The sequence below is a fragment of the Lissotriton vulgaris genome, chromosome 8 (assembly GCF_964263255.1).
Source record: "Lissotriton vulgaris chromosome 8, aLisVul1.2, whole genome shotgun sequence".
Classification (NCBI taxonomy): Eukaryota; Metazoa; Chordata; class Amphibia; order Caudata; family Salamandridae; genus Lissotriton; species Lissotriton vulgaris.
The window spans coordinates 622,747,617-622,769,866 of record NC_141696.1 but is presented as its reverse complement, the minus strand read 5'-3'; the positions used below and the strand labels follow the sequence as shown (position 1 = coordinate 622,769,866).

The 22,250-nt window shown below is 44.6% G+C and overlaps 1 protein-coding gene across 3 annotated transcripts in view; it reads left to right on the top strand.

Annotated features, from left to right (window-relative positions):
• Positions 1-10,689, top strand: part of ADGRG7 (adhesion G protein-coupled receptor G7) — a 1,328,771-nt gene extending 1,318,082 nt beyond the window's left edge. For 2 of the 3 annotated variants that reach the window (XM_086934503.1, XM_086934505.1), the window contains one exon: positions 10,247-10,689. In XM_086934503.1, the coding sequence (XP_086790629.1) occupies positions 10,247-10,462 (216 nt within the window). In that variant the 3' untranslated portion in view covers positions 10,463-10,689. The remainder of the gene's footprint in view (positions 1-10,246) is intronic. The other variant, XM_086934506.1, reaches the window with a different exon arrangement.
• The last annotated feature ends 11,561 nt before the right edge of the window (positions 10,690-22,250 follow it).

Here is a 22,250-nt window from a genome sequence, read left to right as displayed (position 1 = left end):
ATGTAATTGATGATGATCATAAAAAGGGGCATTGGCAGCCCTACATAGATCAGCACAGTTCTTGGATAAACTCTCAATCTCAGTGATAGGTAGGATTTTAGTAACTAAAACTATTGTTTTACCCATGTTGTTGTATTACTTTATATACATGCCTGCATTGTTGCCCCTACGTGTTTATAGTAAATTGATACACAACGTTTGGAAATGATATGGAGAAATGAGAGGGCGAGGGTTATGCTAGTAAAAATCAAGCATCCTGTTCCAAAAGGCTGCCTGATATTAAGGACTACTTTATGGCAGCCAACTTGAATGGGTGGCAACACAGGTGGTGATACCAAGAACAGCTGAGGAAAGGTGTGTGGATCAAACACTGTCTACGCTATATGTGGAAATGGCTGTGTAGGAAACGATATCCACTCGGGAAGACATTTTGCATCCAATAGTGGATGAGGGTAGAAAGTGCTGGGTTCATTATCTGAAAATTTCAGGTTGAAGATAGCTTATGCGCCAGAGCACCTTTGTGGTGCTCAACTGGATGTGATAAGATTAGGAACGGGTCTGTTCAAGACCACTGGTCCACAAGAGGGGTTGATCACATTGATCAGTGGGGAAACTTGTGATAGCTGATGAGATTAGTTAGGCGTTTGATATTGCTGCTGATTACTTTCTGACACACAGTCCATTTTGTCAACAATATTGTATCCCATTGGGAACAGGACTTCAATTTGGAATTCTCAAATGAACACTGGGCAACGGTAAAAGGCTATGCGGCTGAACGGTTTCAAATAGATTCGTTTTAATCACTTACATCAAATGCACATAACCCTGAGAAACTTGCACAGTTTGAATCCCTTATATGCTGGGTACTTGCCCCAGATGCAGGGTGGAAGGTGCAACTTTCTTACTTCATTTCTCTCCTGAATTGAAGACCTTCTCTGGTTCAGTAACTAAGATATTGCCGGACTTAGCAAGTGGACGTGTTCATTGGATCTTAGAGTCCCTCTCAGATCAATGTTGGTTGAATGCAAATTTACTGATTTCGCTGTACTGATAGCTAAAAGACAAATAGCTCTGGCTTGGACAAGCAGTTCATCCGCAGAAATTATGGGCTGGATATCTGTAATTAGGCATTGGGTGGTACATTACATAACGTATATTTGTAAAGCACACGTTCACCCAAGGGTATATTTTTGCTGAATAACAGATGTTTATTGTTACTCAACTCAATGGTACTCATTTTATCAACTCAGAAGGATGAAAGGCTGAGTGGACTTGTGACCAGGAGGTCGAACACAGGTCCCTATAGTGGATGCATTAGTGCACTACAGAACAAGACCTGGCCAGAGACAGTGAGAATGAATGCCAGTACTTCAACAAGTAAAGGGCTATGCACTGGGACATGCTGCTACTCCAATTTCTTCAAGATGTCAACTTACCACAATGAGACCACGTGTTGAGAAAGGCAGTCATCTATAATATTCCACCAATGTTAAAGATGTGCGTTTATGGCCTTGACGTACACTGTCATTATTACCTGGGGCAAAAGTTGATATTAAGTGAATCGTGTAGACGGTTTTTTCATTACTCAAGTAGACTAACTTAATATTTTAGAATATTTATTGTGAACATGGATGAAGACTATAATATTCGAGCAATAATTGTTCTATGTTTAATTAAGATAATGAATATGTAGGCTTTCTAGAATATTTATCTTTATTTATAATATTCTTTCCCCACCCTCTATTTCTTCCCTTAAGGATGCACTTTTTTTATTTGTTTTTTGAAATTGTTATCATTTGTAATGCCTGGGATTTCATAAGTTAGTTATGGGTTGTTGCAGCATTATTAATCAGAATTAACTTGCCCTGAAGAAGAGACCATAGATTGTTATAAGTCACAAAATGTGCTGCCAATCTGATTGCAATCTAATGAATTCCAAAAGTATTTTGGGGAACAGTCTATTGAAAATCTAGCTGATATTATACAATAAAATGAACCACAACAGTTAATATGATAACCATAGCCTTTTTTCTTTCAGTACCCTCTTGCATGGTTATTCGTTGGCACAGTGCTTATCTGAGGTGCTTTTCATGCAGGTCATTTTTTAAGTTTGTCACCTTATATTGTTTTAAAGCTTTAACCCCTTTCATGCACACCCGGACTCCCCCGGACATCCGACGTCACGGTGGGTGTGTCCATCAGACGGCCGGGGGATGTCCAAACCGCGCACTCGTCATTTTTTCAGCACAGCGGCAGAATGTCCGCTGTGGCGAAGGCGTTAAGGATTGATTGTCTTCTCGAAGCCTCCTAAGTCTTGAGACAACCAATTACTCCACCCGTACAGTTCTAGGTCGTTAAGTGGAGTCAACCTAAGGCTTCCTGGGGCAACACTCGAAGCACAAGGGGAGAAAGAATCATCAGTAACACCTCTTTGTGACAAATTGTCATCTGGTTTGGAAAAGGAAACCAGGAGGGGGGAGCCAAAGTGGAGCAATCAGAATGACTGCAGAACCTTACCCTAGTTAACGCTTTCAAATCAAAGGTATTGGAGGAAAAGACACTTCAATTCAATTCAAAATTCTTTATTCAGCATTTTACATCAACGCCATAAAAGTACAGATTAAAAATAACAATAATGTACAGTTTCAAAAGGATGCAGAAACTGTTACTCTTGCAATTCATTGGGCCCGTCTCCCCTCCCACATATTATTCATGATTATGGGGATATTTTGCTCAGCGAGTCCCTCTAGTGTCTCTTAATTTTACTGCTAACCTTAAAAAACTGGTAACAGAAAGTAAGGTCAAGGGGTCTTGGGCCATTTGTAAGTATAAAAGGGCCTCCTTCGCGTGCCTAAATTTGGCCTTTTTCAGCAGACTTACTAAAAAACGGCACCTGAGCAAAAGTAAAATGGACATAATAATACAAAAAGAAGGGCAGTAATTGAGCGGCGTGGAGCAGTTGAGCTGCAGCGGGAGAGGAGCAGGAGAGGAGGGTGCCGGAGCGGGCTGTTGGAGCAGGCTGAGAGCGCTGGCAGAGCGTCGGAGCGTCGGTGGGATCAAAGCCGGCTTACCGCATCGCACCGCATCACACCGCACCACATCGCGAAACTGAAGCCAGGTGTGGAGCTGCAAGCCGCGACCCTAGAGCGCTGGTGGAGCTGGTGGAGCTCTAAAGCGCCGGAGCAGAGAGCGCTGGTGGTGCTCTAAGGCGCTCTAAAGCCCAGATGCGTCGGAGTATTTTCGAAAGCCCCGAAGCGCCTGTTTCAACCTCTGAAGCACATAGGATTCCATTACAGCTCCGCTCCGCACCGCCCTGCAGAGGTTCAAGTAGAAGCAGGAGCCGGGTGCCGGGAGCAGGCTGAGAGCTGCTCCCAGGCTGAGTCGGTACTCGGAGCCTTGAAGTACTGCATCACACCATTACACCATTACACCAGTGCCAGATGCCAGACGCAGATGCAGATAAACAAACAGAAGCATTTTAATAAACGTCTGGAGCACAAGTGAATTTTGAAGCATTGAAGCGCTGTGGCATCCCGAAGCCCTGAAGCCCCTGAGGCGCTGCCCGCCCCATGTCTGACCTAAAGTTTGACCGGAGGAGAGGACCCAAAGCCTGTTCAGAGGAGAGGCGGCAGCACAGAGGTGTCTAAAGTGCTTGGAACGCCTAAAGCATCTTTTGAGGAATCCTGCGAACGAGCAGTGAGCAGCATATCCGGTGAGGAGAGGTGGAGGGTGTTGAGTGCTAGCGGCAACAGAGGAGACAGCGGGGGCGTGCAGTGGCAAAGGAAGCCGTAGTTGGAGCCACTGTTTTGAAAGGACTTTGGAGAGGGGTGGAGTGGAGTGCAGATGGGGTGTTTGGGCCATGTCAGTTCACTTATTAATGGCCACAACCCGTGTTTATTGATCGTCATACTAAGCAAGTATACACCTAGCAAGTTCCCATTGCAAAAGTCCACAAGGGCAGCGAGAGGCCTGGAGTTCAGTCGGTGGGAACAATGAGGTCGGGAAAAACACAAGGAAACCCCCCGCCGACCACAAAACGGACTACAAAACGGAAAACCAAAGCAAAAGCAAACACTAGCCCCTGTAAAGATACTGTAGCCAACCCCCCCACTACCCCACTAATACCTCCAATCTACTCAATATTCGGCTCTATGAAGCCCAATGGAAAATTCACATTTCTAAAAGATCCTGTATCTGCGATATACACAATGCCAGCAATCCCAAATGGACTACAAAAACCTAAGACTCTGAGCAAGGCTACAATGCAGTCAGTTGTTCCAGAGCCCCCCCTGTCCAGTGCAACTGGCACCCCAGCGAAGGGCTTTGAAAAAGTTGAATTAGACAAGAGCCCACAAATAGCTCTGAGGAACAACAAGCACAAGATACAAATCCAAGCACAAGTACATACGGTACACACGGAGCACGCGGATAACCATAGTCACGACCAATCGCAAGAACAAATGAATCGCTCAATGTCGTCAGGTATCATTGACTGGAAACTGGACAGCCCTAGTGAAAAACCCTTGGGCGACAGTATGTCGACCACGTGGCCTCAAAGGACCACCACGAATCCAACACAGTCAGTTCCAATAATAATTAACATAAATCAAAAAGAAGGGTATCCTGCGGAGATCGTTGATCGCAGCCGCAGGGGCCCTTTGACTCAACTGAATTAGTAAAACCTGCGGGATCGGCTAGTAGGTGATGTAAAAAGTTGAGCCTAAAACGTGTAATTAAAAATCTATCCTGGGCATTGGGTGTGAGGGCAAGGTAAGGTTCCATTCCTTCACAGGTCCTCACTAAACCATGGGCTTTGACTGACTGTTTGTCCCATTCTCTAACTTCTCAGGCTGAGGCTTTGTATTTGAAAAACATCTCCTTTACCCTAACCTGATCCCGACCTGTTATATCGGTCGCCATTAGAAAAAGGTCCCTACAACCAATGTTTTCCAAAGCTCCCTTTATGTACTTAAGCCATGGGATATTCATTCCCCAATTCCTCCCCAGGCAGTCCATGATTTTATGGTTAGTCAGCCTGTCCTCTGGGTTAACCCAGATCTCTAGCCATGCTAACAGGGCCCTACCCTCCACTCTGTCCTCTATAAACGCTCCACCCAGTTCTTCATGTATAATATAAGAGGGTACGCATTGTGGGACTTTGAGGAGCCTTCTCAGATATTTGTTCTCCTCTGTCTGCAGCTTATCGGCGTTGGCAATCCCCCAAAATTCTGTCCCATACGCAGCTTTGGGGAAGCAAATTGAGTTGTATAGGTTCACCATTTGCTCCGGCGACCATCTCCCTAGTCTGCGACCGAAATTCATTATTGCCCCTTTACTGGATACTAGCTTATTGCATCGTTCCTCAATCAATGGTTTAAAATGTAAGCCCTTATCGAATAAAATGCCCAGGTACGAGAAAGACTGTACCTTCACTGAACTAAGTGCGCCTATTCAATAGTTAAAGTTTTTTCTGGGTTTAGTCCCCATCTCCATGACATACGACTTAGTCAGGTTGGCAGATAGATCTAAACTGTTCATAAGGTCCACGAAACCATCTATTAATCGCTGTAGTCCCAGTGGAGTGCGTGCCAACAGGACCGCATCATCTGCATAGAGCAGGTCAGGGATTGCTCTGCTGCCTACTCTAGGTGAGTCCACCTTTAGGCTTCTTAGCGATTGTTCTAGGCCATTTATATACAGGGAGAACAAGAACGGAGCCAGAATACACCCCTGTCTTACCCCGCTGGAACAAATAAAAGGCTCAGTGTTACCGCCATCCAAATTGTACCTAACTTTGGCTGATGTATTCCAATGCAAAGTTCTCAGAATCTTAATGAGATCCTGGTCCGCCCCTAGGTTAGACATTAAGGTCCACGACTTCTCCCTGTTCACACAGTCAAATGCTGCGGTAAGATCCATAAAGGCTAAATAAACCGCTTCATTATTGGCAATGGTGTATTTTGCCACTAGTATATATAAATTTAAGCATTGGTCTGCCGTTGATCTTTTGGCCCCGAATTCGTACTGAAGGTCAGTAAGGATGTGGAACTCCTCAGCCCAGCTCATCAGGTGATTTAAGACAACACGCCCAACTCTTTGGCAGTCACGTCTATCAGGGAGATGGGACGATATCATTGGGGGCTATCTCTGTTCCCCTTTTTAAAAATAGGCACTATTATAGCCGTTGACCATGAGCGCGGGAGCCCCGAAGCTTTGGCAGCGTTTATTACTCTTGTTAAAACTGGTCCCCATAGGTTCACCTTACTTAAGAAGAGGTCCGGGGGGATCCCATCTGGTCCCGGAGCCTTATTTCGGGTAAGGCCCAGGATACCTGCGATAATCTCTTCTAGGGTAAATTCTAGTGCCACCTTCCACCTCCCCCCACCCTCCTTGTTCTCCTGTATCTCTGTTTTCCCCCGATTATATAGCCCTCTAAAGTGCTCCACCCACTGTTCAGGAAGCACATTAGACGCTATCTGCGGGCTATTTGTATCTTGGAAGCAAGGATTATTAACATCTTCCAGAAGGTGGTCAGGTCTTTCCGTTCAGCAGCTCCTCTCAAATCCTCCCACGTTTGAGTTTGGACTGCATTCTACCGGTGCCTTACTGCCTGCTTGTAAGTTAATCTGCAGCGCATAACCCTCTGTTTATCCCTTGGGTTATGTTTAAGGGCTGCTCTTAGATTCCTCTGTGCTAGACACTTAAAAGAAACCTTGAGGTCATGGGCAAGAAAGCTCATCTATCCATCAGACTCCCTCTTCCTGAATCCTTGAATAGAAAGTTGGTCGGAGAACATTCTTCTGAGTTGCAAATAATCCATTACAGTCATTCCGCCCTCTGACATATGACTGAAAACAACTGAGGTTTCAGATGAAAAATCCTGAGAGGATGGAAAACTCCTGCTGAGTTGATCTGCTGTCACATTCTGGACATCCCGAAAGGGAATTTCAGATAGGGACACCAGATGCTTTTCTGTCCAGTTGACAAGCTGAACAGGGTAAAAGAGCAAGTTTCCCCATGACTATTTATGAACAATTTGGCACTCATATTGTCTGATTGAACAAGAATCGCCTTCCTTTCCAATGAGGTAACAAATTCCAGAAGTACAAGGTGAATTGTTTCGAACTCTCTCCAGTTGGTAGAGGGTCTCCTCTGCAAACAAGACCATCTACATTACGATATAATTAGGCTCAGATTTCACTCATACAAAACTATTGAAATTCAACAGTTATAATTTACTGAGCTGATTATAACTTACGTCCCTGCAATGCACTTCTTATGACCTCACATATTACATCACTCATGACATGGTCAGTAACATCACTGATGACATCATTGATATCTCAAATGACATCACTGATGACATCATCCACAGACCCACTCACAAACCCACTCAGACCCCCATACAACCTCTCATAGTCCCACTCACAAACCCACACAAACACTCACATAACCATTCACAGACCCATTCAACTACAACTACATCAGTGATGTCATTTATGATGTCATCAATGATATCATTAGTGATGTCACCGACCATGGAATGAGTCACGTTATATGTGAGGTCATAAGCAGTGTAATGCAGAGGTGTAAGTTATAGTTAGGTCAGGTAACTATAACTGCTGATTTCAATGGTTTTGTATGAGGGAAATCTGAGCCCAACTATAACGCCCCTATTCAGTGAATTTCCAGGGTTTTTTAATACTATTTCTGAACTATAAAATCCTGTAACCTTTGTAATTTTTCATGATTTTCCAAGTTTAAAAAAAATTCTATTTCCTAACTATAATGTCCCTGTAACCTTTGTTGTTTTAGTGAATTTTGGCGTTTTTACATTTTTTATTTCCTAACTCTAACCTGTAACTTTTGAGAGTGGGTGCATGAGTGTCTGAGTGGGTGCATGAGTCTCTTGGTGCCCCTGTGAGTGGGTCCATAAGTGACTTAGTGGGCCTGGGAGTGGGTGCATGAGTCTCTGAGTGGATCTGTGAGTGGGTGTGTGAGTGTCTTGAGCAGGTCTGTGAGTGGGTCTGTGAGTCTCTGAGTAGATCTGGGAGTGGGCGTGTGAGTCTCTCAATTGGTCTGTAAGAGGGTGTATAAGTGGGTGATTGAGTGTGTGAGTATGTGAGTCTCTGAGTGGGTCTGTGAGTGTGTGTGTAAGTCTCTCAGTGTGTCTGTTAGTGGGTGAATGAGTTCTTGAATGGATCTGTGAGGGGGTGCGTGATTGTCTGAGTGTATCTGTCAGTGGGTGCGTGAGTGTATGAGTGGATCTGTCAGTGGGTGTTCAGTAAAAAAACGCAGGGGGCACATGGGAGCAGGTCCTTCCACCAGCTCCCCCTGTGATGGTCCTCTTGTCCAGCTTGCCTGCAGTTCACTACTCTCTGCTGCTTTCGTTTTTGTGCCTCTACTCATTTTCTGCTAGTTTTCTGCCTCTTCTCTGCTTGCTCCTGCCCTCAATGTTGCCTTTTTCTGCTCCTTCTGCCTGTTATTTTGCCTCTCTGTGCTCGCTTCTGACCTTTATTCTGCCTCTTGCTGCTAGTTTCTGACCTCTATTTTGCCTTTTGGTGCTAGTTTCCCTTTTGCCCATTATTTTGCCTCTTTTTGCTCACTTCTGAATTTTATTTCACCTCTTTCTGCTTGTTTGTGATCTTTATTCTGGCTCCTTCTGCTAGTTTCTCACCTTTATTCTGCCTCTTTCTGCTCATTGCTGACCTTTATTGTGCCTCTTTCTGCTAATTCTGACCTTTAGTCTGCCTCTTTCTTGACATTTATTTAGCCTCTTTTTGCTCGGCTTAGGACCCCAGGAGGAGCCTCAAGGCCACCGCAGTCCCAGCCGGCTCCTCACCTCCTGTGGGAGCCGGCATTGCTGCTGCACAGAGGGAGCTTCTGGAAAGGCAGCCCCCTTCATGCAGGAGCACTAGTTACAACCTTTGATACATTAGGAAACAGATGAATAGCAATTATCAGGGATCAATTTATTTATTCCACATTGAGATTTAACTTTTATGTATTTTCTACGTATTATATGAGATGTTATGTGTTTAGACTTCATTGCTGATGTATTATATGTATTTTGTCATTGTCTTACATACTGAAGTGCTGATTGTTTTGAGTTTCATTATATTGTGAATGTGTTTGCTATATTAGATGTGTTGTGGATTTTTCTTGTTTTTTCATTGATAAGAAAAGTTGTATGAAAAATAGTCTTTAAGGATAGAATTTGTAATTGATTTACCCTCTAAATTAAATAACTATAAATAATAATAAATAAAACGTATAATACATATCACAAGTTTCAAGGTCATACATGCCCCATCTAGTGTAATTACATGTACATCTATTGGCTGTCAAGGGGTTCTTGATGGAAACATAATTTGTGCATGATTGTATTTGCATGCAGTGTCACGTCTGGCATTTTTAGGGTTATGGAGGAACTGACTTGCACCATTTATTTAAGTCACTAGGCATTGTAAGACACATAGGGGATGTACTATTTTGCAGATAGGCTATCTTTCTAGCTGGATTTTTTACAGTATTACAATCACTCCACAGACTTGAAAAGGGCGGTGCAGCTACTTAAGCAAGATTAGTTAAGTCAAGTCAAGTCAAAGATATGTTTATTATGACCATAGTCTTTAAACAGGTGCAAGAGGCAGTATCACAAGTTTAAAATATTCACATAAAAGGCAATAAAACATTGTAAAAAATAATCCAATATCGGTTAAGACTCTTACACACCCTTATACGTTTACCAACGCCAATAAAATTACATTTAAAATAAAACTTATTATTACATTAAAACACATTCATTTCCTTTAGTTGAAGTATATTTTCATTAATTTAAAATTCATACAGTCCTACAGATTATTCCTGGTTTCTTAGTACACTCAGTACCACCTTTATATATTTTCCAAGGGCAATTGCAATGTCAATAGTGGGGATTTCAGTTAATAGTTAATTAGTTAAGGATTGCACTTTTCTCTTCTGAACTCCTTGTAACTGACAGGGAAGACTGGAGAATGTCCGTTCATTGCTATTATTGACTGTTTGAATGCCACCACTGTGGAGTTTGGTTGAAGAGTTTCGATGTTAATGTTATTAAGTGGAAGTTTTGTATGTGTGTTTTTTTTTGCAACGATAAATTATTTAACATTGACTCAATAATGTGCACCGTTTGTATCCCAACGGTTCCATAAACGCTTCAAGTGTATTCGGGTAAACACACAGATTTGTTGTGTCTTTTCTGCAGGGTCTGCAAATATTTCTTCTCTACACTCTGAAATCTCAAGTCTTCCTGAAGCAAGTTACTACGTTATTTAATAAACTGTCAGCTCCCAGGATCTACATCCATTCTGATAAGTATCATATGATAAAACATCGTGTTAAGGCCACAAACGAACGTTACAAGTTACATGAGACTACAACAGATTCCACAGAGTTCACTTTATCCACAACAGCCAGATGAGATGCTCTTTGGAGCCATGACAAAATGCGGTATAATTGAGTAAAAAATGTAACTTGTTTCAATTAAAAAGAAATGGTATGGACGTGTAGCCCACTGCATTATGCATGGGACTGTTTTGCAAAATAAATATGTGATTAGTTGTTTATAAAAAAAAAGATGTAAGCTCACCTTCGTCACTCACTATTAAACGCTGTGATCTTTTTGGGGTCTCATTCAGCTGCGTGAAAGACATGCTCTCTGACTTTCATTGGCTTACATGATGGGGGGGTATTTTATTACTTTAAATGTAAAAGGTACATCAATTTAACAGAATGTTAACACTTCCCTTCCGCCAGTACAGCTAAGAGAGTAACGCTGAAATGGCAAAATGTTATATAAAGGCTTCTGAAAGTAACTACAGTTTTACAAATGCTAAACAATGGGGTGGGCAAGGACGTAGCGAAGGTCCCGTAATACCAGCTTCAAAAGGGGGTAGAATAACTTGATAACTATTACCCATTATTGTCTTATCTATGACTTAAAAATTGACGTTAATAAATATTGTAGGAAAGAAGAAACATTGCAAAACTTGGGGGGGGGGGGGGCAAAAGGGTGCCAACACGTAACAGAATGAAAGCAAAATGATGCCAATAAAAAAATGTAAGTGTGGAGTGAGTGAACAAGCTAGAGAAAAGTAAGACTGCAAAGACGTAATATGTTCAGAAAGAAAGGAGTTATAGTTGAAGAAGGAAATAAGGCATAAATGAAGAATGGAAGCAAAATATGGTGGAAAGGAGGAAAGAAAAAAGGAGAAAGAAAGGAAGATAATAGAGAGGGAAAGAAAAAGAAAGAAGGGTGGCAAAAAAGAAAGAAGTAACCACGAAATTGTAAAATAAAAATATGAGGACAAGAAAGAAGGATAGAAGGAAAATAAAATGAAATATTGAAAAAGAATGATGGAATAGAAGAATGAAACACAAAGGAAGGAAGGGCAATAAAAGGAAAGAAAGAATTTAGGAAGGAAAGGAATAATGAAAAGAAGAGCAAAATGGCAGGAGGGTAAGTAAGGGACTAAAAGAATGGACGAGGAAATGAATGAAAGAAGTAAAGATGCATCTTTATTTTTCCACTTTTGCTTATTATTGTGTTCCCGATATTATTTGTTCACTGCCTATATTTTTGGTACACGTGTTTTGTCAAACGGGCCATGCTGGCCATGTTGATCTTCTCATTTGCAAACTAATAAAATACGTATTAAAAAAAAATAAAGATGCAGAGAAGGAAAGAAAATAAAAAGGGCAGAAAGGTCGAAATAAGGCAAGATGGAATAAAAGAAGATTGGACAGAAGGAAAGCAAGAAAGAAAGAAAGTATGAAGAGAGTGGAACGATGGTAAGAATACTATAGTGGAGGAGTGTGGCTCAATGGTTAGAGCGGTACAAAAGGGGGTGGTGATGGACGGAGCATCTGAATCAATCAAACACTCACACCCAGTCAAAAGATCTGGGTTTAATCCATCACCGTTCTTTAGCCCACTCTGCCACCCCAGTTCAGACATGGCTATATGCAAATCAGTCTAACCCTGTGCCTCATGGGAACAGTTCAGCCCGAACTGCCAAGCCATGTCTTCCCTGGACCGGAAACAAGCTTCCGAGTACAGGTTTCTGGCATTCCAGCCGTCTTCAGCCCGGCTTGCTTGAATGCAGTGGCAAAGTGAGCAAGGGACTCAAGGGATTTGAAAGTGGTGTGCTCTGCAAAGAATCCCAAACTTTTTTGGGAAATCTTTAAATGGGATAGGGGAGGACATCGAGAGAGCCCTCATAATAATGTTGACCGCAATTCTTGGGTCGACTATTTCAAGCCCTAATATGCTGCTAGTGCTACTGGTATTAGCGAAGGAGCCTTTGTCCATATTGTGTATAAGGAACCTATCTTCTCCTTGAGTGATATGGATAGGGTACTGGACCAAGTCACTGAGGGTCGTGCTACTGGCATGGATTGTGTCCCCGCAGATCTATTTCTGAACAACAGGGGGCGCTGGCGATTATATATTTGGTATGTGGTAAACGCCATAGCCCAAGGGATGGAAGTGCCTATCTCATGGAAAGGGGCAGAAATTGTGCCGGTGTATAAAAAGGGTGATAAGTCATTTGCAGCCAATTATAGACCAATAAGTCTAATTGACTGCTTCCCAAAAATCATGGGTCGGCTGGTTTTGGGCAGAATTCAGTCCTGGATGGATAATGACAATATTTTAAGTCACCTCCAGGCTGGTTTCCGCCCAAAAACAAGTACCATAGATCAGGTCTTCCAGTTTATTATGTTATACTGGCGTACCGTGGTCCTGGAAAAGGGTACTTTGTATGCCGTTGTTGTTGACTTAAAAGCGGCTTTCGACCTGGTCCCTCGTAATACACTATGGAAAGTTCTAGCGGACCTGGGGATGGCAGCTGAATTGCTGAGTTTGATTGTCCGCCTGCATGAGGATACCTTCGCTCGGGTTTGGTGGGGTTCCCAGGGGGAGGTTACTGAGCCCTTTCCGGTGGAGCGTGGGGTGAGGCAGGGTTGCGTTATGGCGCCTACCTTATTCTCGCTCTTTGTGAATGGGGTTGCAGATTTCCTCTGCCTGGTCCCGACCGATGCCCCTGCGATGTCCGGTGAGCGGGTTCCGATCCTCATGCTCGCAGGCGACACTCGCATCATCTCAAAGACTCCAAGTGGACTCCAGCAAGCACTGAAGCGGTTTGAAGATTTTTGTTTGAATAGGGGCCTAGAAATAAATACGACAAAAACTAAGTATATGGTTCTGACCGGCCGTAAAACGTGCGGGACAAATAGACCTTTTAGAGGGCTGATTAATATGAATGGTTCCTCGCTGGAGCGGGTTGATGCTTTCACCTACCTAGGGGTCACCCTTCCCTTCAGAAAGACCTGGGGTGGTCTAGCCAATTGGACATTGCGGTCCTAAAACTCTGCCAGCAGGCAGGCATCCTTTTGAAAAAATTCACCTCCTCAACAACTAAGCCCATTAGCCCCTTATTGGAAGTATACGGGATGAAGGTCTTAGGTTTCGGCCCTATATGGAGCCGAACTCTGGGGTTTTGAAGATCTTAGAAAGCTAACGCTAGCTGAAAATGAATTCCTCCGAAAAGCTACTAGCGTTCCCATAAGTACCGCGTTAATACCGCTAAGGTGGGATCTTGGAAAAAAGGTGGTCCAGGATCTTGCCTTTCTGCGCCCAGTCCTTTAATGGCGCCGTTTATGGACAACAGAAGAACTACAGCATTATGCCCAGGGTTTAAGGGAGATAATGGCTAAGGACACATGCCAAAGAATACATTGGCTTAAGAACATCAGGTCGACACTCTTCAAATTAGGAATGAGTGACTTATGGGAGGACCCGGAAAACGCTCAATTTCCCTCTAAAAAATTCCTAAAAGAAAAGTATTGGGAGATGGTGATCACAGAAGTGAGGTCAGAGGGTCTCTCCTCTCACTTAACTGGTCGTTTCATGGATATTAAAGCCCAACCAAAACTGGAACAATATTGGGATATTATTGGCAAACAACAGGATCGCAAGCTCTATTTCCAGCTTAGGGTAGGATCACTCCCAGTAAGATCTTTCACAGTTAAATGGGCAGATAAAAGTGGTAATGACAGATGTCCAAAATGTGGGGAGGAACAAGAGTCATTAAGTCACTTTTTATTCTTTTGTCCCCTGTATACTGCCCCCAGAACGATGTGGATCAAGCCTTTATGTAAACTGCTTGGGATACACAGGCATGCTGAGGCTTTGAGAATTCTAACTACAGATCCGACGCCTAGAATTGCTGTTGCTGTGGCTAAATTCTTGAGATGGGCTTGGGTAATCCGCACAAAATATGCAGCGGTAACTATGTGAAGATTAAGCTGTTTTTGCCTATGTATACTAGGTCTAACCCTTGTGAATTTCTGTGCAATACTCCTCTGGATAAATGTATGTTGATGAAATTGTTTTAGCCCCTTTTTAAATTGTAATTCGGCATAGTCTATTCTAGTTTAATACTCTTTTTAAATATTTATTGTATGGATTTTTAACGACTTTTTTAATCAACATTTGTGTAATATATGTATGTATACTTTTATGACTTACTTGTCGAATAAAGTTTGTGAAACGGAAACGAGCAAGGGACTCACGTCTGAGCATACCCTGCCACACTTATGGCGGCCAAAAGCGGTACAAAAGGGGGTGGTGATGGACGGAGCATCTTAATCAATCAAACACTCACACCCAGTCAAAAGATCTGGGTTTAATGCATCACCGTTCTTTAGCCCACTCTGCCAGCCCAGTTCACACATGGCTATATGCAAATCAGTCTGACCCTGTGCCTCATGGGAACCGTCCAGCCTGAACTGCCAAGCCATGTCTTCCCTGGACCGGAAACAAGCTTCAGAGGACCGGTTTCTGGCATTCCAGCCGTCTTCAGCCCGGCTGGCTCGAATCCAGTGGCAAAGTGAGCAAGGGACTCACGTCTTAGCATACCCTGCCACACTTATGGCGGCCAAAAGGGGTACAAAAGGGGGTGGTGATAGACGGAGCATCTAAATCAATCAAACACTCACACCCAGTCAAAAGATCTGGGTTTAATCCATCACCGTTCTTTAGCCCACTCTGCCACCCCAGTTCAGACATGGCTATATGCAAATCAGTCTGACCCTGTGCCTCATGGGAACAGTCCAGCCGAACTGCCATGTCTTCCCTGGTGATGGATTAAACCCAGATCTTTTGACTGGGTGTGAGTGTTTGATTGATTCAGATGCTCCGTCCATCACCACCCCCTTTTGTACCGTCAATGGTTAGAGCGGCAGACCCTGATGTAGAGGTCTGGCCCGGGACCAGGGTACAATTCCCGACGCGGCAGGGTCTTGGGCTCATTTGTCTGCGGACTCGATAATTCTCGCCTCGGCGCCTACTCTAATCATGGGGTCCCACGCTGCAACTCTGGGCAATAGCTTGCTTAATCTCCACAACGGCTCCTACAACACTGGGATGCCTGGCTTCACCTTGGGGGTGCCCAGGAGGGGCAACTCACAGGGAGATCCAGGAAGGGTTCCACAGCGTTATACAGTGCTGGGACACCCCGGTGATGAGCAGCTGTGCGCTTTACAAGTATCCTACATTTACATAACATAGAAAAGAAAGAATGATGTAAAGAAAGGTAATAAAAAGATGAACTGTACGAATGACAGAGAGGACGGAGAAGGAAAAAATGTGAATAAGAAAAGAAAAGAAAGACGGTAGAATAGTATAGAGTAAATGTATGGAAGCATGGAGGGAAGAAGGACACTTTGGTAAACATGCATCTGTTTGGCCAAATTCTTTTAAAACTGTTCTGTAAAAGCATCATGTAGCACTATGTTTTCTAGGGGGGTAGGAAGAAACAATTCTCATATGCATTCATAATATTAGTCGGGATCTCTCCCTTTGCTCGCATGTTTAGTGGCACATGTTTAAACGTCGGGGGGCCTGGTGTTAGGCTCAGGGCAAAGGGGAATTCGATTAGCACACAAGGTGCACCCACAGCGGCACAGAGGCGGCTGAGTGCAAGGTGCTGTTTTGGCATCCGGTGCCCTGTTGATTTCAATGGGGATTCTCCAATAGCAACAAACGCTGCAGGCTCGGGAACTAAGATTTTGTGGAGGTGACAACCGATTGGAGAGCTATGTTCCCTGTAAGGTAGGCACGCAGGGCAGCTGCTGGAGTGCGCATCAAGAGAAAGACTTCCCAAACATTTTAAATCATTGAAGCTGAAGGAAGCTTTCTCTTGGCGCACGCTGTCACAGAGACAGTACACCTGCTCTTCCATAGCTGTTCTGATGGGGCCTCTGGAAGGGGAAAGTATGACTTCAGAGTCAGGCGGCTATTACCAATGCGGTCTGTTGTCATGAAGTGCATTCGTATGTAGATGCACTTAGATATTTAGCAGGTCTTTCAAACTCGATTCGTTGTGGCTTCTGTGACCTTATGGGCAGAGCTGCTAACTTTGGAGCTGATGAACCAAGGTGGGGATACTCGGCAGCGGTCAACATCCTGTGATTCTGGGCAGATCACTTAATCTTCCCAGGTGCTCATGTAGAATGTTCCAATGCCTCGCCCTAAATAAAAACAGCAGAAAATGCACAATGTAGTAAAATCAAAGCATTGGCATAAAAGAGCAAAGATAAGATTTTTTTTCCAATGCCATGGCGCACAATGGGCTGCCATGCGCCACTCCAGGCACCGTTGCGCCACAGTCCAAAGGTGTCTGCATTGTAGGGGTGATTGTTTTTGTGCAGGAAGGAAATTCTTCCTGCACAAAAGCAATCATGAAAGGTGTGTTTCTCTTCCAATGTGTACTGCAGAATGCAGCACATATAGAAAAAGGAAATACGAGGCGAAATAAAGGTATTTCTCCTTGTTGCACCTCCCTTATGCCTTCCCTAGGGAGGCATAGGAATGTTATTTTATTCGTGCAAATTGTCCTCACCTCATCCCAAAGATTGAAACCGGTCCTTTTTGGTGAAAAGCACTACCGAATGTGCTTTAGCTCATCTACTGATTGAACCGATCATCTGCATGAACTCCTATACCCACCCTCACTAATGATCATACCTAACTGATACTAATTTAATTACACCTCAAAGACACTAGAGTGGGCATGGAGACATGGAATGGTCTCCTTGAGAGAATTAGACTAAACGCTTTACAAAAATAACCACTGGATTAAACTCTTACCTTTGCTCCCACGCAAAGTGCAGATTGGCATAAAGCACTTCAGCACCTTGTTAGGACTTATAAGTGCTATATAAATGTAATTGCAATACAATACTCAATAAACGATTTGTTAACTTTACATAGTGTCCACTCCTGGTCCTTCCATCCCCTATCGACTTATTAATGCTTGTGACCTGAAGGGCTAAGAGTCATACGAGGGGTCAGCCCTGAGGTTTCATCTTGGGTTAAAGGGTGAGTGATCACACTTCTGACAAATACCACTGATTCTGGTAGCACGCTCACTTGGATAGTGAGCTGTCACATTTCTTTGACGCACATGGCATTGATTGCAGTGCACAGAGACCATTCACTGCTACACACAGGGGAAATAAATTAGAGGGAACATTGTTGGAGAGGTAAGTTGGGATGCCGGGATACCGTCGGTTGGGCCACCCAAGGCTGTGGGACTTCGGGTGCAGGGGTGTCTTACCAGCTCCGGTCGCGGTCGGAGGGATCCTCCAGAAAGGGGCTGCAGGCGTTGATTGGAGATTTGAGGCAGGTCAGAGATGACCAAATCTCAGGTCAGGATTGCCAGGGAGACCTCCTCGTGGTGTTGGGTCACTCAAACTCAGTCCGTGGCATTGGGTGCAGAGTGGCGCAGACTTGCGGATTTGGCCGGATCCAGAGTCTGTAGGTGAGCAAATCCGGTGCACACAGGAGACAAAGTCTTGGTTTTTGGAAGGCAGGGCAGACACTCCGAGTTTTAGGGGGCTACTGGCTGCAGGACACACCTGGATTTTTCTGGAGCAGGTTCGAGGTTGGGAGAGGCCAGTAGGACTGGGGAAAAGTCAGTGGGTATCCTCCTCTTCTTAGTTCATCATGGCTTCTTCGGTCTTTCTTCTTCTGGTCTGTTCTTGTCTGAGGAGACAAGATTCAAGGTTGTCCCTAAATTCTAACTTTAGGGGCATTACAGGTAGGTATACAGGTTTGGCCCATGGGTCCCTTCCTTGGGGTGGGTACACCCCCATTATGGCACTTTTCAGTGGGAGGGGGGCATATGCCTCTCTCATGTTGGGTAGCTCCCCCATCTGCAAGATAGCGGGGACTGAGAGTTGTGCTTCACCTCACCTCCCCCACCTGCTGGTTGTGATTGGCAAAGGTTTGCACACCTCTCTTCCTCACTTAGTTTTTGTCCATTCTCCCAACCAATGTGGGATTCAGAACCAGTGGCGGGCAGTTGCTGGCTGCAGGAAAATGGCTGAGGTAGCTCACAAAGGCAGCAAGCCTTTGAAGCTTCCCCTACGTGGACCCTGCCCATCCGCGGGGAGGAGGCTAGGCATCTCATCCCAGGTGGTGCATTGTTTCAGACCACAGAGAGCAGCAGGCTCTCAACCCACAGGTCCAGAAACTAGTCTGGTGGTGGCAGCTGGTGAGCAGCGACTCAGTCAGGACACTAGAGTTAGGTCTTTTCTCAGGGGGCATCTCTAAGATGCCCTCTGAGTTCATATTTCATTAAATCCCACACTGACATCACTGTGGGTTTAATGTGCTGAGAAGTATGATGCCAAACTTCCGAGTGCTCTGTGAAGCCATTATGGTTCTCTGGAGCTCGTAATGACAAACTTGTAGAACCATATACTCTTAATGGCAATACTGCATTACAATGTTTAAGAATTGGTTTAGACACTGTAGGGACACAGGGCTCATGCACCTGTACCCTCACCACTTGTATAGCGCACCCAGCTATAGGGTGGCTTACCTATGCCAGGGCAGTGGATAATAGGCATGGCACATCGGGATGTGTGCCATGTCGACTATTCACTTTGTTCTGCACCAAAACATGCATCCTGTAATGGCAGTGTGTGTATAAAGGTACAGAACCTGTAAGGGTGGCACAATAAGTGCTGCAGCCCTTAGAGGCCTTCCCTGGCCAGAGTGCCCTTACAAGGGACTTACATGTGGCCAAAGAGTGCCAATTGGGTTTTGCATCAATGCAGTTTAGGAAAAGAATATAGGCCCTGGGTACCCGGTTGGCAGGAACCCAGGGCCACACTCAGTCAAAGTACATCAACAGTTTGGCAAAAAGTGGTGGGCAACCATGCAAAAAGAGGGCACTTTCTTACAAATACTGTAAGCATGCTCAGTTTCGGTCTTTGGAAATGCAGCCTGATCCTCTGCCATCTCAAATTTTACGCAATCTTGCTTATGAAAATAGTAAATGTTATTAATGTAGCTGAGGTTTTTGACTGCTGCTGAGGGAGGCAGTTTGAGCAGGAGCCGGCAGGTGGTGCGATTGTACATTGACAGCAACAGGTCCCTGGTGCCTACCTTCAGTGGTGGTGGAGGAGAGTTACCCCCCTGGCAGCAGCCAGAAAAATAGAAAATCTAATTATAATAAACCCTTGCTTATTATCATTTTATTATGCTCTTTGAGCCTAGGCTTGGGGGTGGGGCCAGGGGGATGACAGGCACTAGGGGAAGTGTTTTTCACTTTTATCAGTGCACATGATGGTTTGGCCGTCCGTCATGTGCACTGAAGCTCTCTCCACCCCAAATGTGTTGCCAAGAGTGAGTAGGCACAGCCACCCAGTCTAACTGGGAGTGCAAACTGAGGGTGCTCAAGCCAATCCTGGCACTGCTCTCCTGCTGCCAGCAGCATTAAAGCAGCTTCAGGATTGGTTGCAGGTGACTCTGGGAGCCTGTGCCTGCAGTGGAGAGGAGCGCGATGGGGCGTTGAAGCAGGTAAGGGTTTTTTTGTTCTTCTTTATTTTTCTCGTCATCCGTCTGTCCCCCTCTTTCCCCTGCCCACCACTCTATCGAGACACCAGCCTCTACTGCCTTCCTTCCTCCCACAGGGGCATACCCCAGTACTTCAGTATCCTGAGGGAGGTGCAGACAACAGCTCTTCGCCGCTAGCCAGGACCATACTGCAGGACGTTTTCTGACAGCAGACGAGAACAGGTAAGCAAGCTTAATTTAGATTTTTTGCAGGTGTTCACCATACCTCCCAGCTGCCTCTTGTTAGGAAAGGGATAGTCACTTTTTGCGTAGAAAATAAATGGCAAATTGTATTTCCCATTGGTGAAGTGTATCAGTTTTGCCAGTTTCACAGCTGGTTGAGGGTGATTATCTTCAGTGTAAACCCACAAAGCTTATTCGCTCAGTATCTCAAAGATGCTTAATAGCAATCAAGGATTCATTAAAACCGCAAAATACAATAGGGGGAGCATGGCCAGAAATCATTAAAGAGATATTGAAAGTTTCTTTAAATGGAGCTGCACCTAACAGTGTGCCAAGTCCTGGGTGTTTAACCATTAAGAGAATCAAAAAGGTACTGGGCTGTTCCTTGTAAAAAAGAGTGTAAGGCCCGCTCAGTTGTTTGGATGTAGTAGGGACTGAAAGGAGTCCTACGGATGGGTATCCATTATGTTGGATTTAATGTCCTCACACACCCTTGCAGGTGTCATGCTTCATCATAGGCAATGCTCCTTGTTGGGTCGGCGGTGCAATACCCAATGGGCGAGACCTCAAAGAGGGGCTCTTTGGCGGAGATCTTCTATCCAACTGCTGTATGGGTGAAGTGCGGGTGTGGGGCCAAGATGGTGTAGACGTTACAGTGAGTTAAAATGAGGCTAAGGGTACCAGGATCAGGTTTATTGCTTCAATTAAAAGAGAACTAGACTGGACTCGAAGGGAGGTTATGTTACCTTGTTCGAGACTAGGCTAGTGTGTGCAGGACTGGGTTGACATGTTTCTCGTAAACGTACACTGACTAGCGATTCATCAGGACCAATGTCGGAAGAAATGGTTAGGGGAAACTGTCTACAAATAGTCTTTTCCTACGTATCAGGACATGTGGCCAACAAAAACAGCACCCGGCGGGTAGTACATCGGATTATAACCTTTGTATTTTCAGGTTAAGTTATCCAGTGCCTTCGTGGTACGACCTACCCCTCTCCGCCGGGTCCGGGGAGAGGGGTAGGTCGTACCACGAAGGCACGGGATGTGCTGTTGTTGTTGTCCACCACTGACCAGATAGTTTAGGCAGATTCAGCAAAACACAGGTACACCTTTGTTTTCACTTAAAAATCAGTAATAAATACCTGATGCGTAGGAAAACACTATTTGTAGACAGTTTCCCGTAATCATTTCTTCTGACATTGGTCCTGATGAATCGCTAGTCAGTGTACGTTTGCGAGAAACATGTCCACTCAGTCCTGCACACACTAGCCTAGTCTCGCACAAGTGAACATAATCTCCCTTCGAGGACAGTGTAGTTCTCTTTTAATTGAAGCAAAGGACCCCCAGAATAAACCTGATCCTGGTACCCTTAGCCCCATTTTAACTCATTGTAACGTCTACACGATCTTGGGCCCACACCCGCACTTCACATACGGCAGTTGGATAGAAGATCTCCGCCAAAGAGCCCCTTTTGTGAGGTGTCGCCCGTTGGGTATTGCACCGCCGACCGAACGAGGAGCATTGCCTATGATGAAGCATGGCACCTGCAAGGGTGTCTGAGGAGATTAAATCCAACATAATGGATACACATCAGTAAGACTCCTTTCAGTCCCTACTACATCCAAACAACTGAGCGGGCCTTACACTCTTTTTTACAAGGAACAGCCCAGTACCTTTTTTTATTCTGTTACGTTGGGCGAACACTGTGGCTGGACCTACCACTCCACTTGTCGAGTGGTGCTTTCGCCTAATCCTAAATCAACCCCTTCCCCCTTTTTGTAATCATGTTTAACCATTAACACACACTGCATTCTGGGGTGTGAAGTTTTGATTGTAATTGTTGTAAATGTGGGCTCAGAAATCCTATCATGCTAGAACCGTTGGATTAGTAGGGAAGGCTGGCTGAGAGTGACATGTATGACTTGCAGCCACTTGGCAGCTAGAAATGCCGGACAGTCGGTCTTCGGGACTCTTCCGAAATTTATAGTCAGGTTTCAAGCAGAGGTGCCCTCAGATCCCACCCACTTCAACCACTACATTAGGATTTCAAGCCCCTGAATGCAAACTCAAAAACCTACACCGGATGCGAGTAACTCTGAAAACATCAGCGTACTGC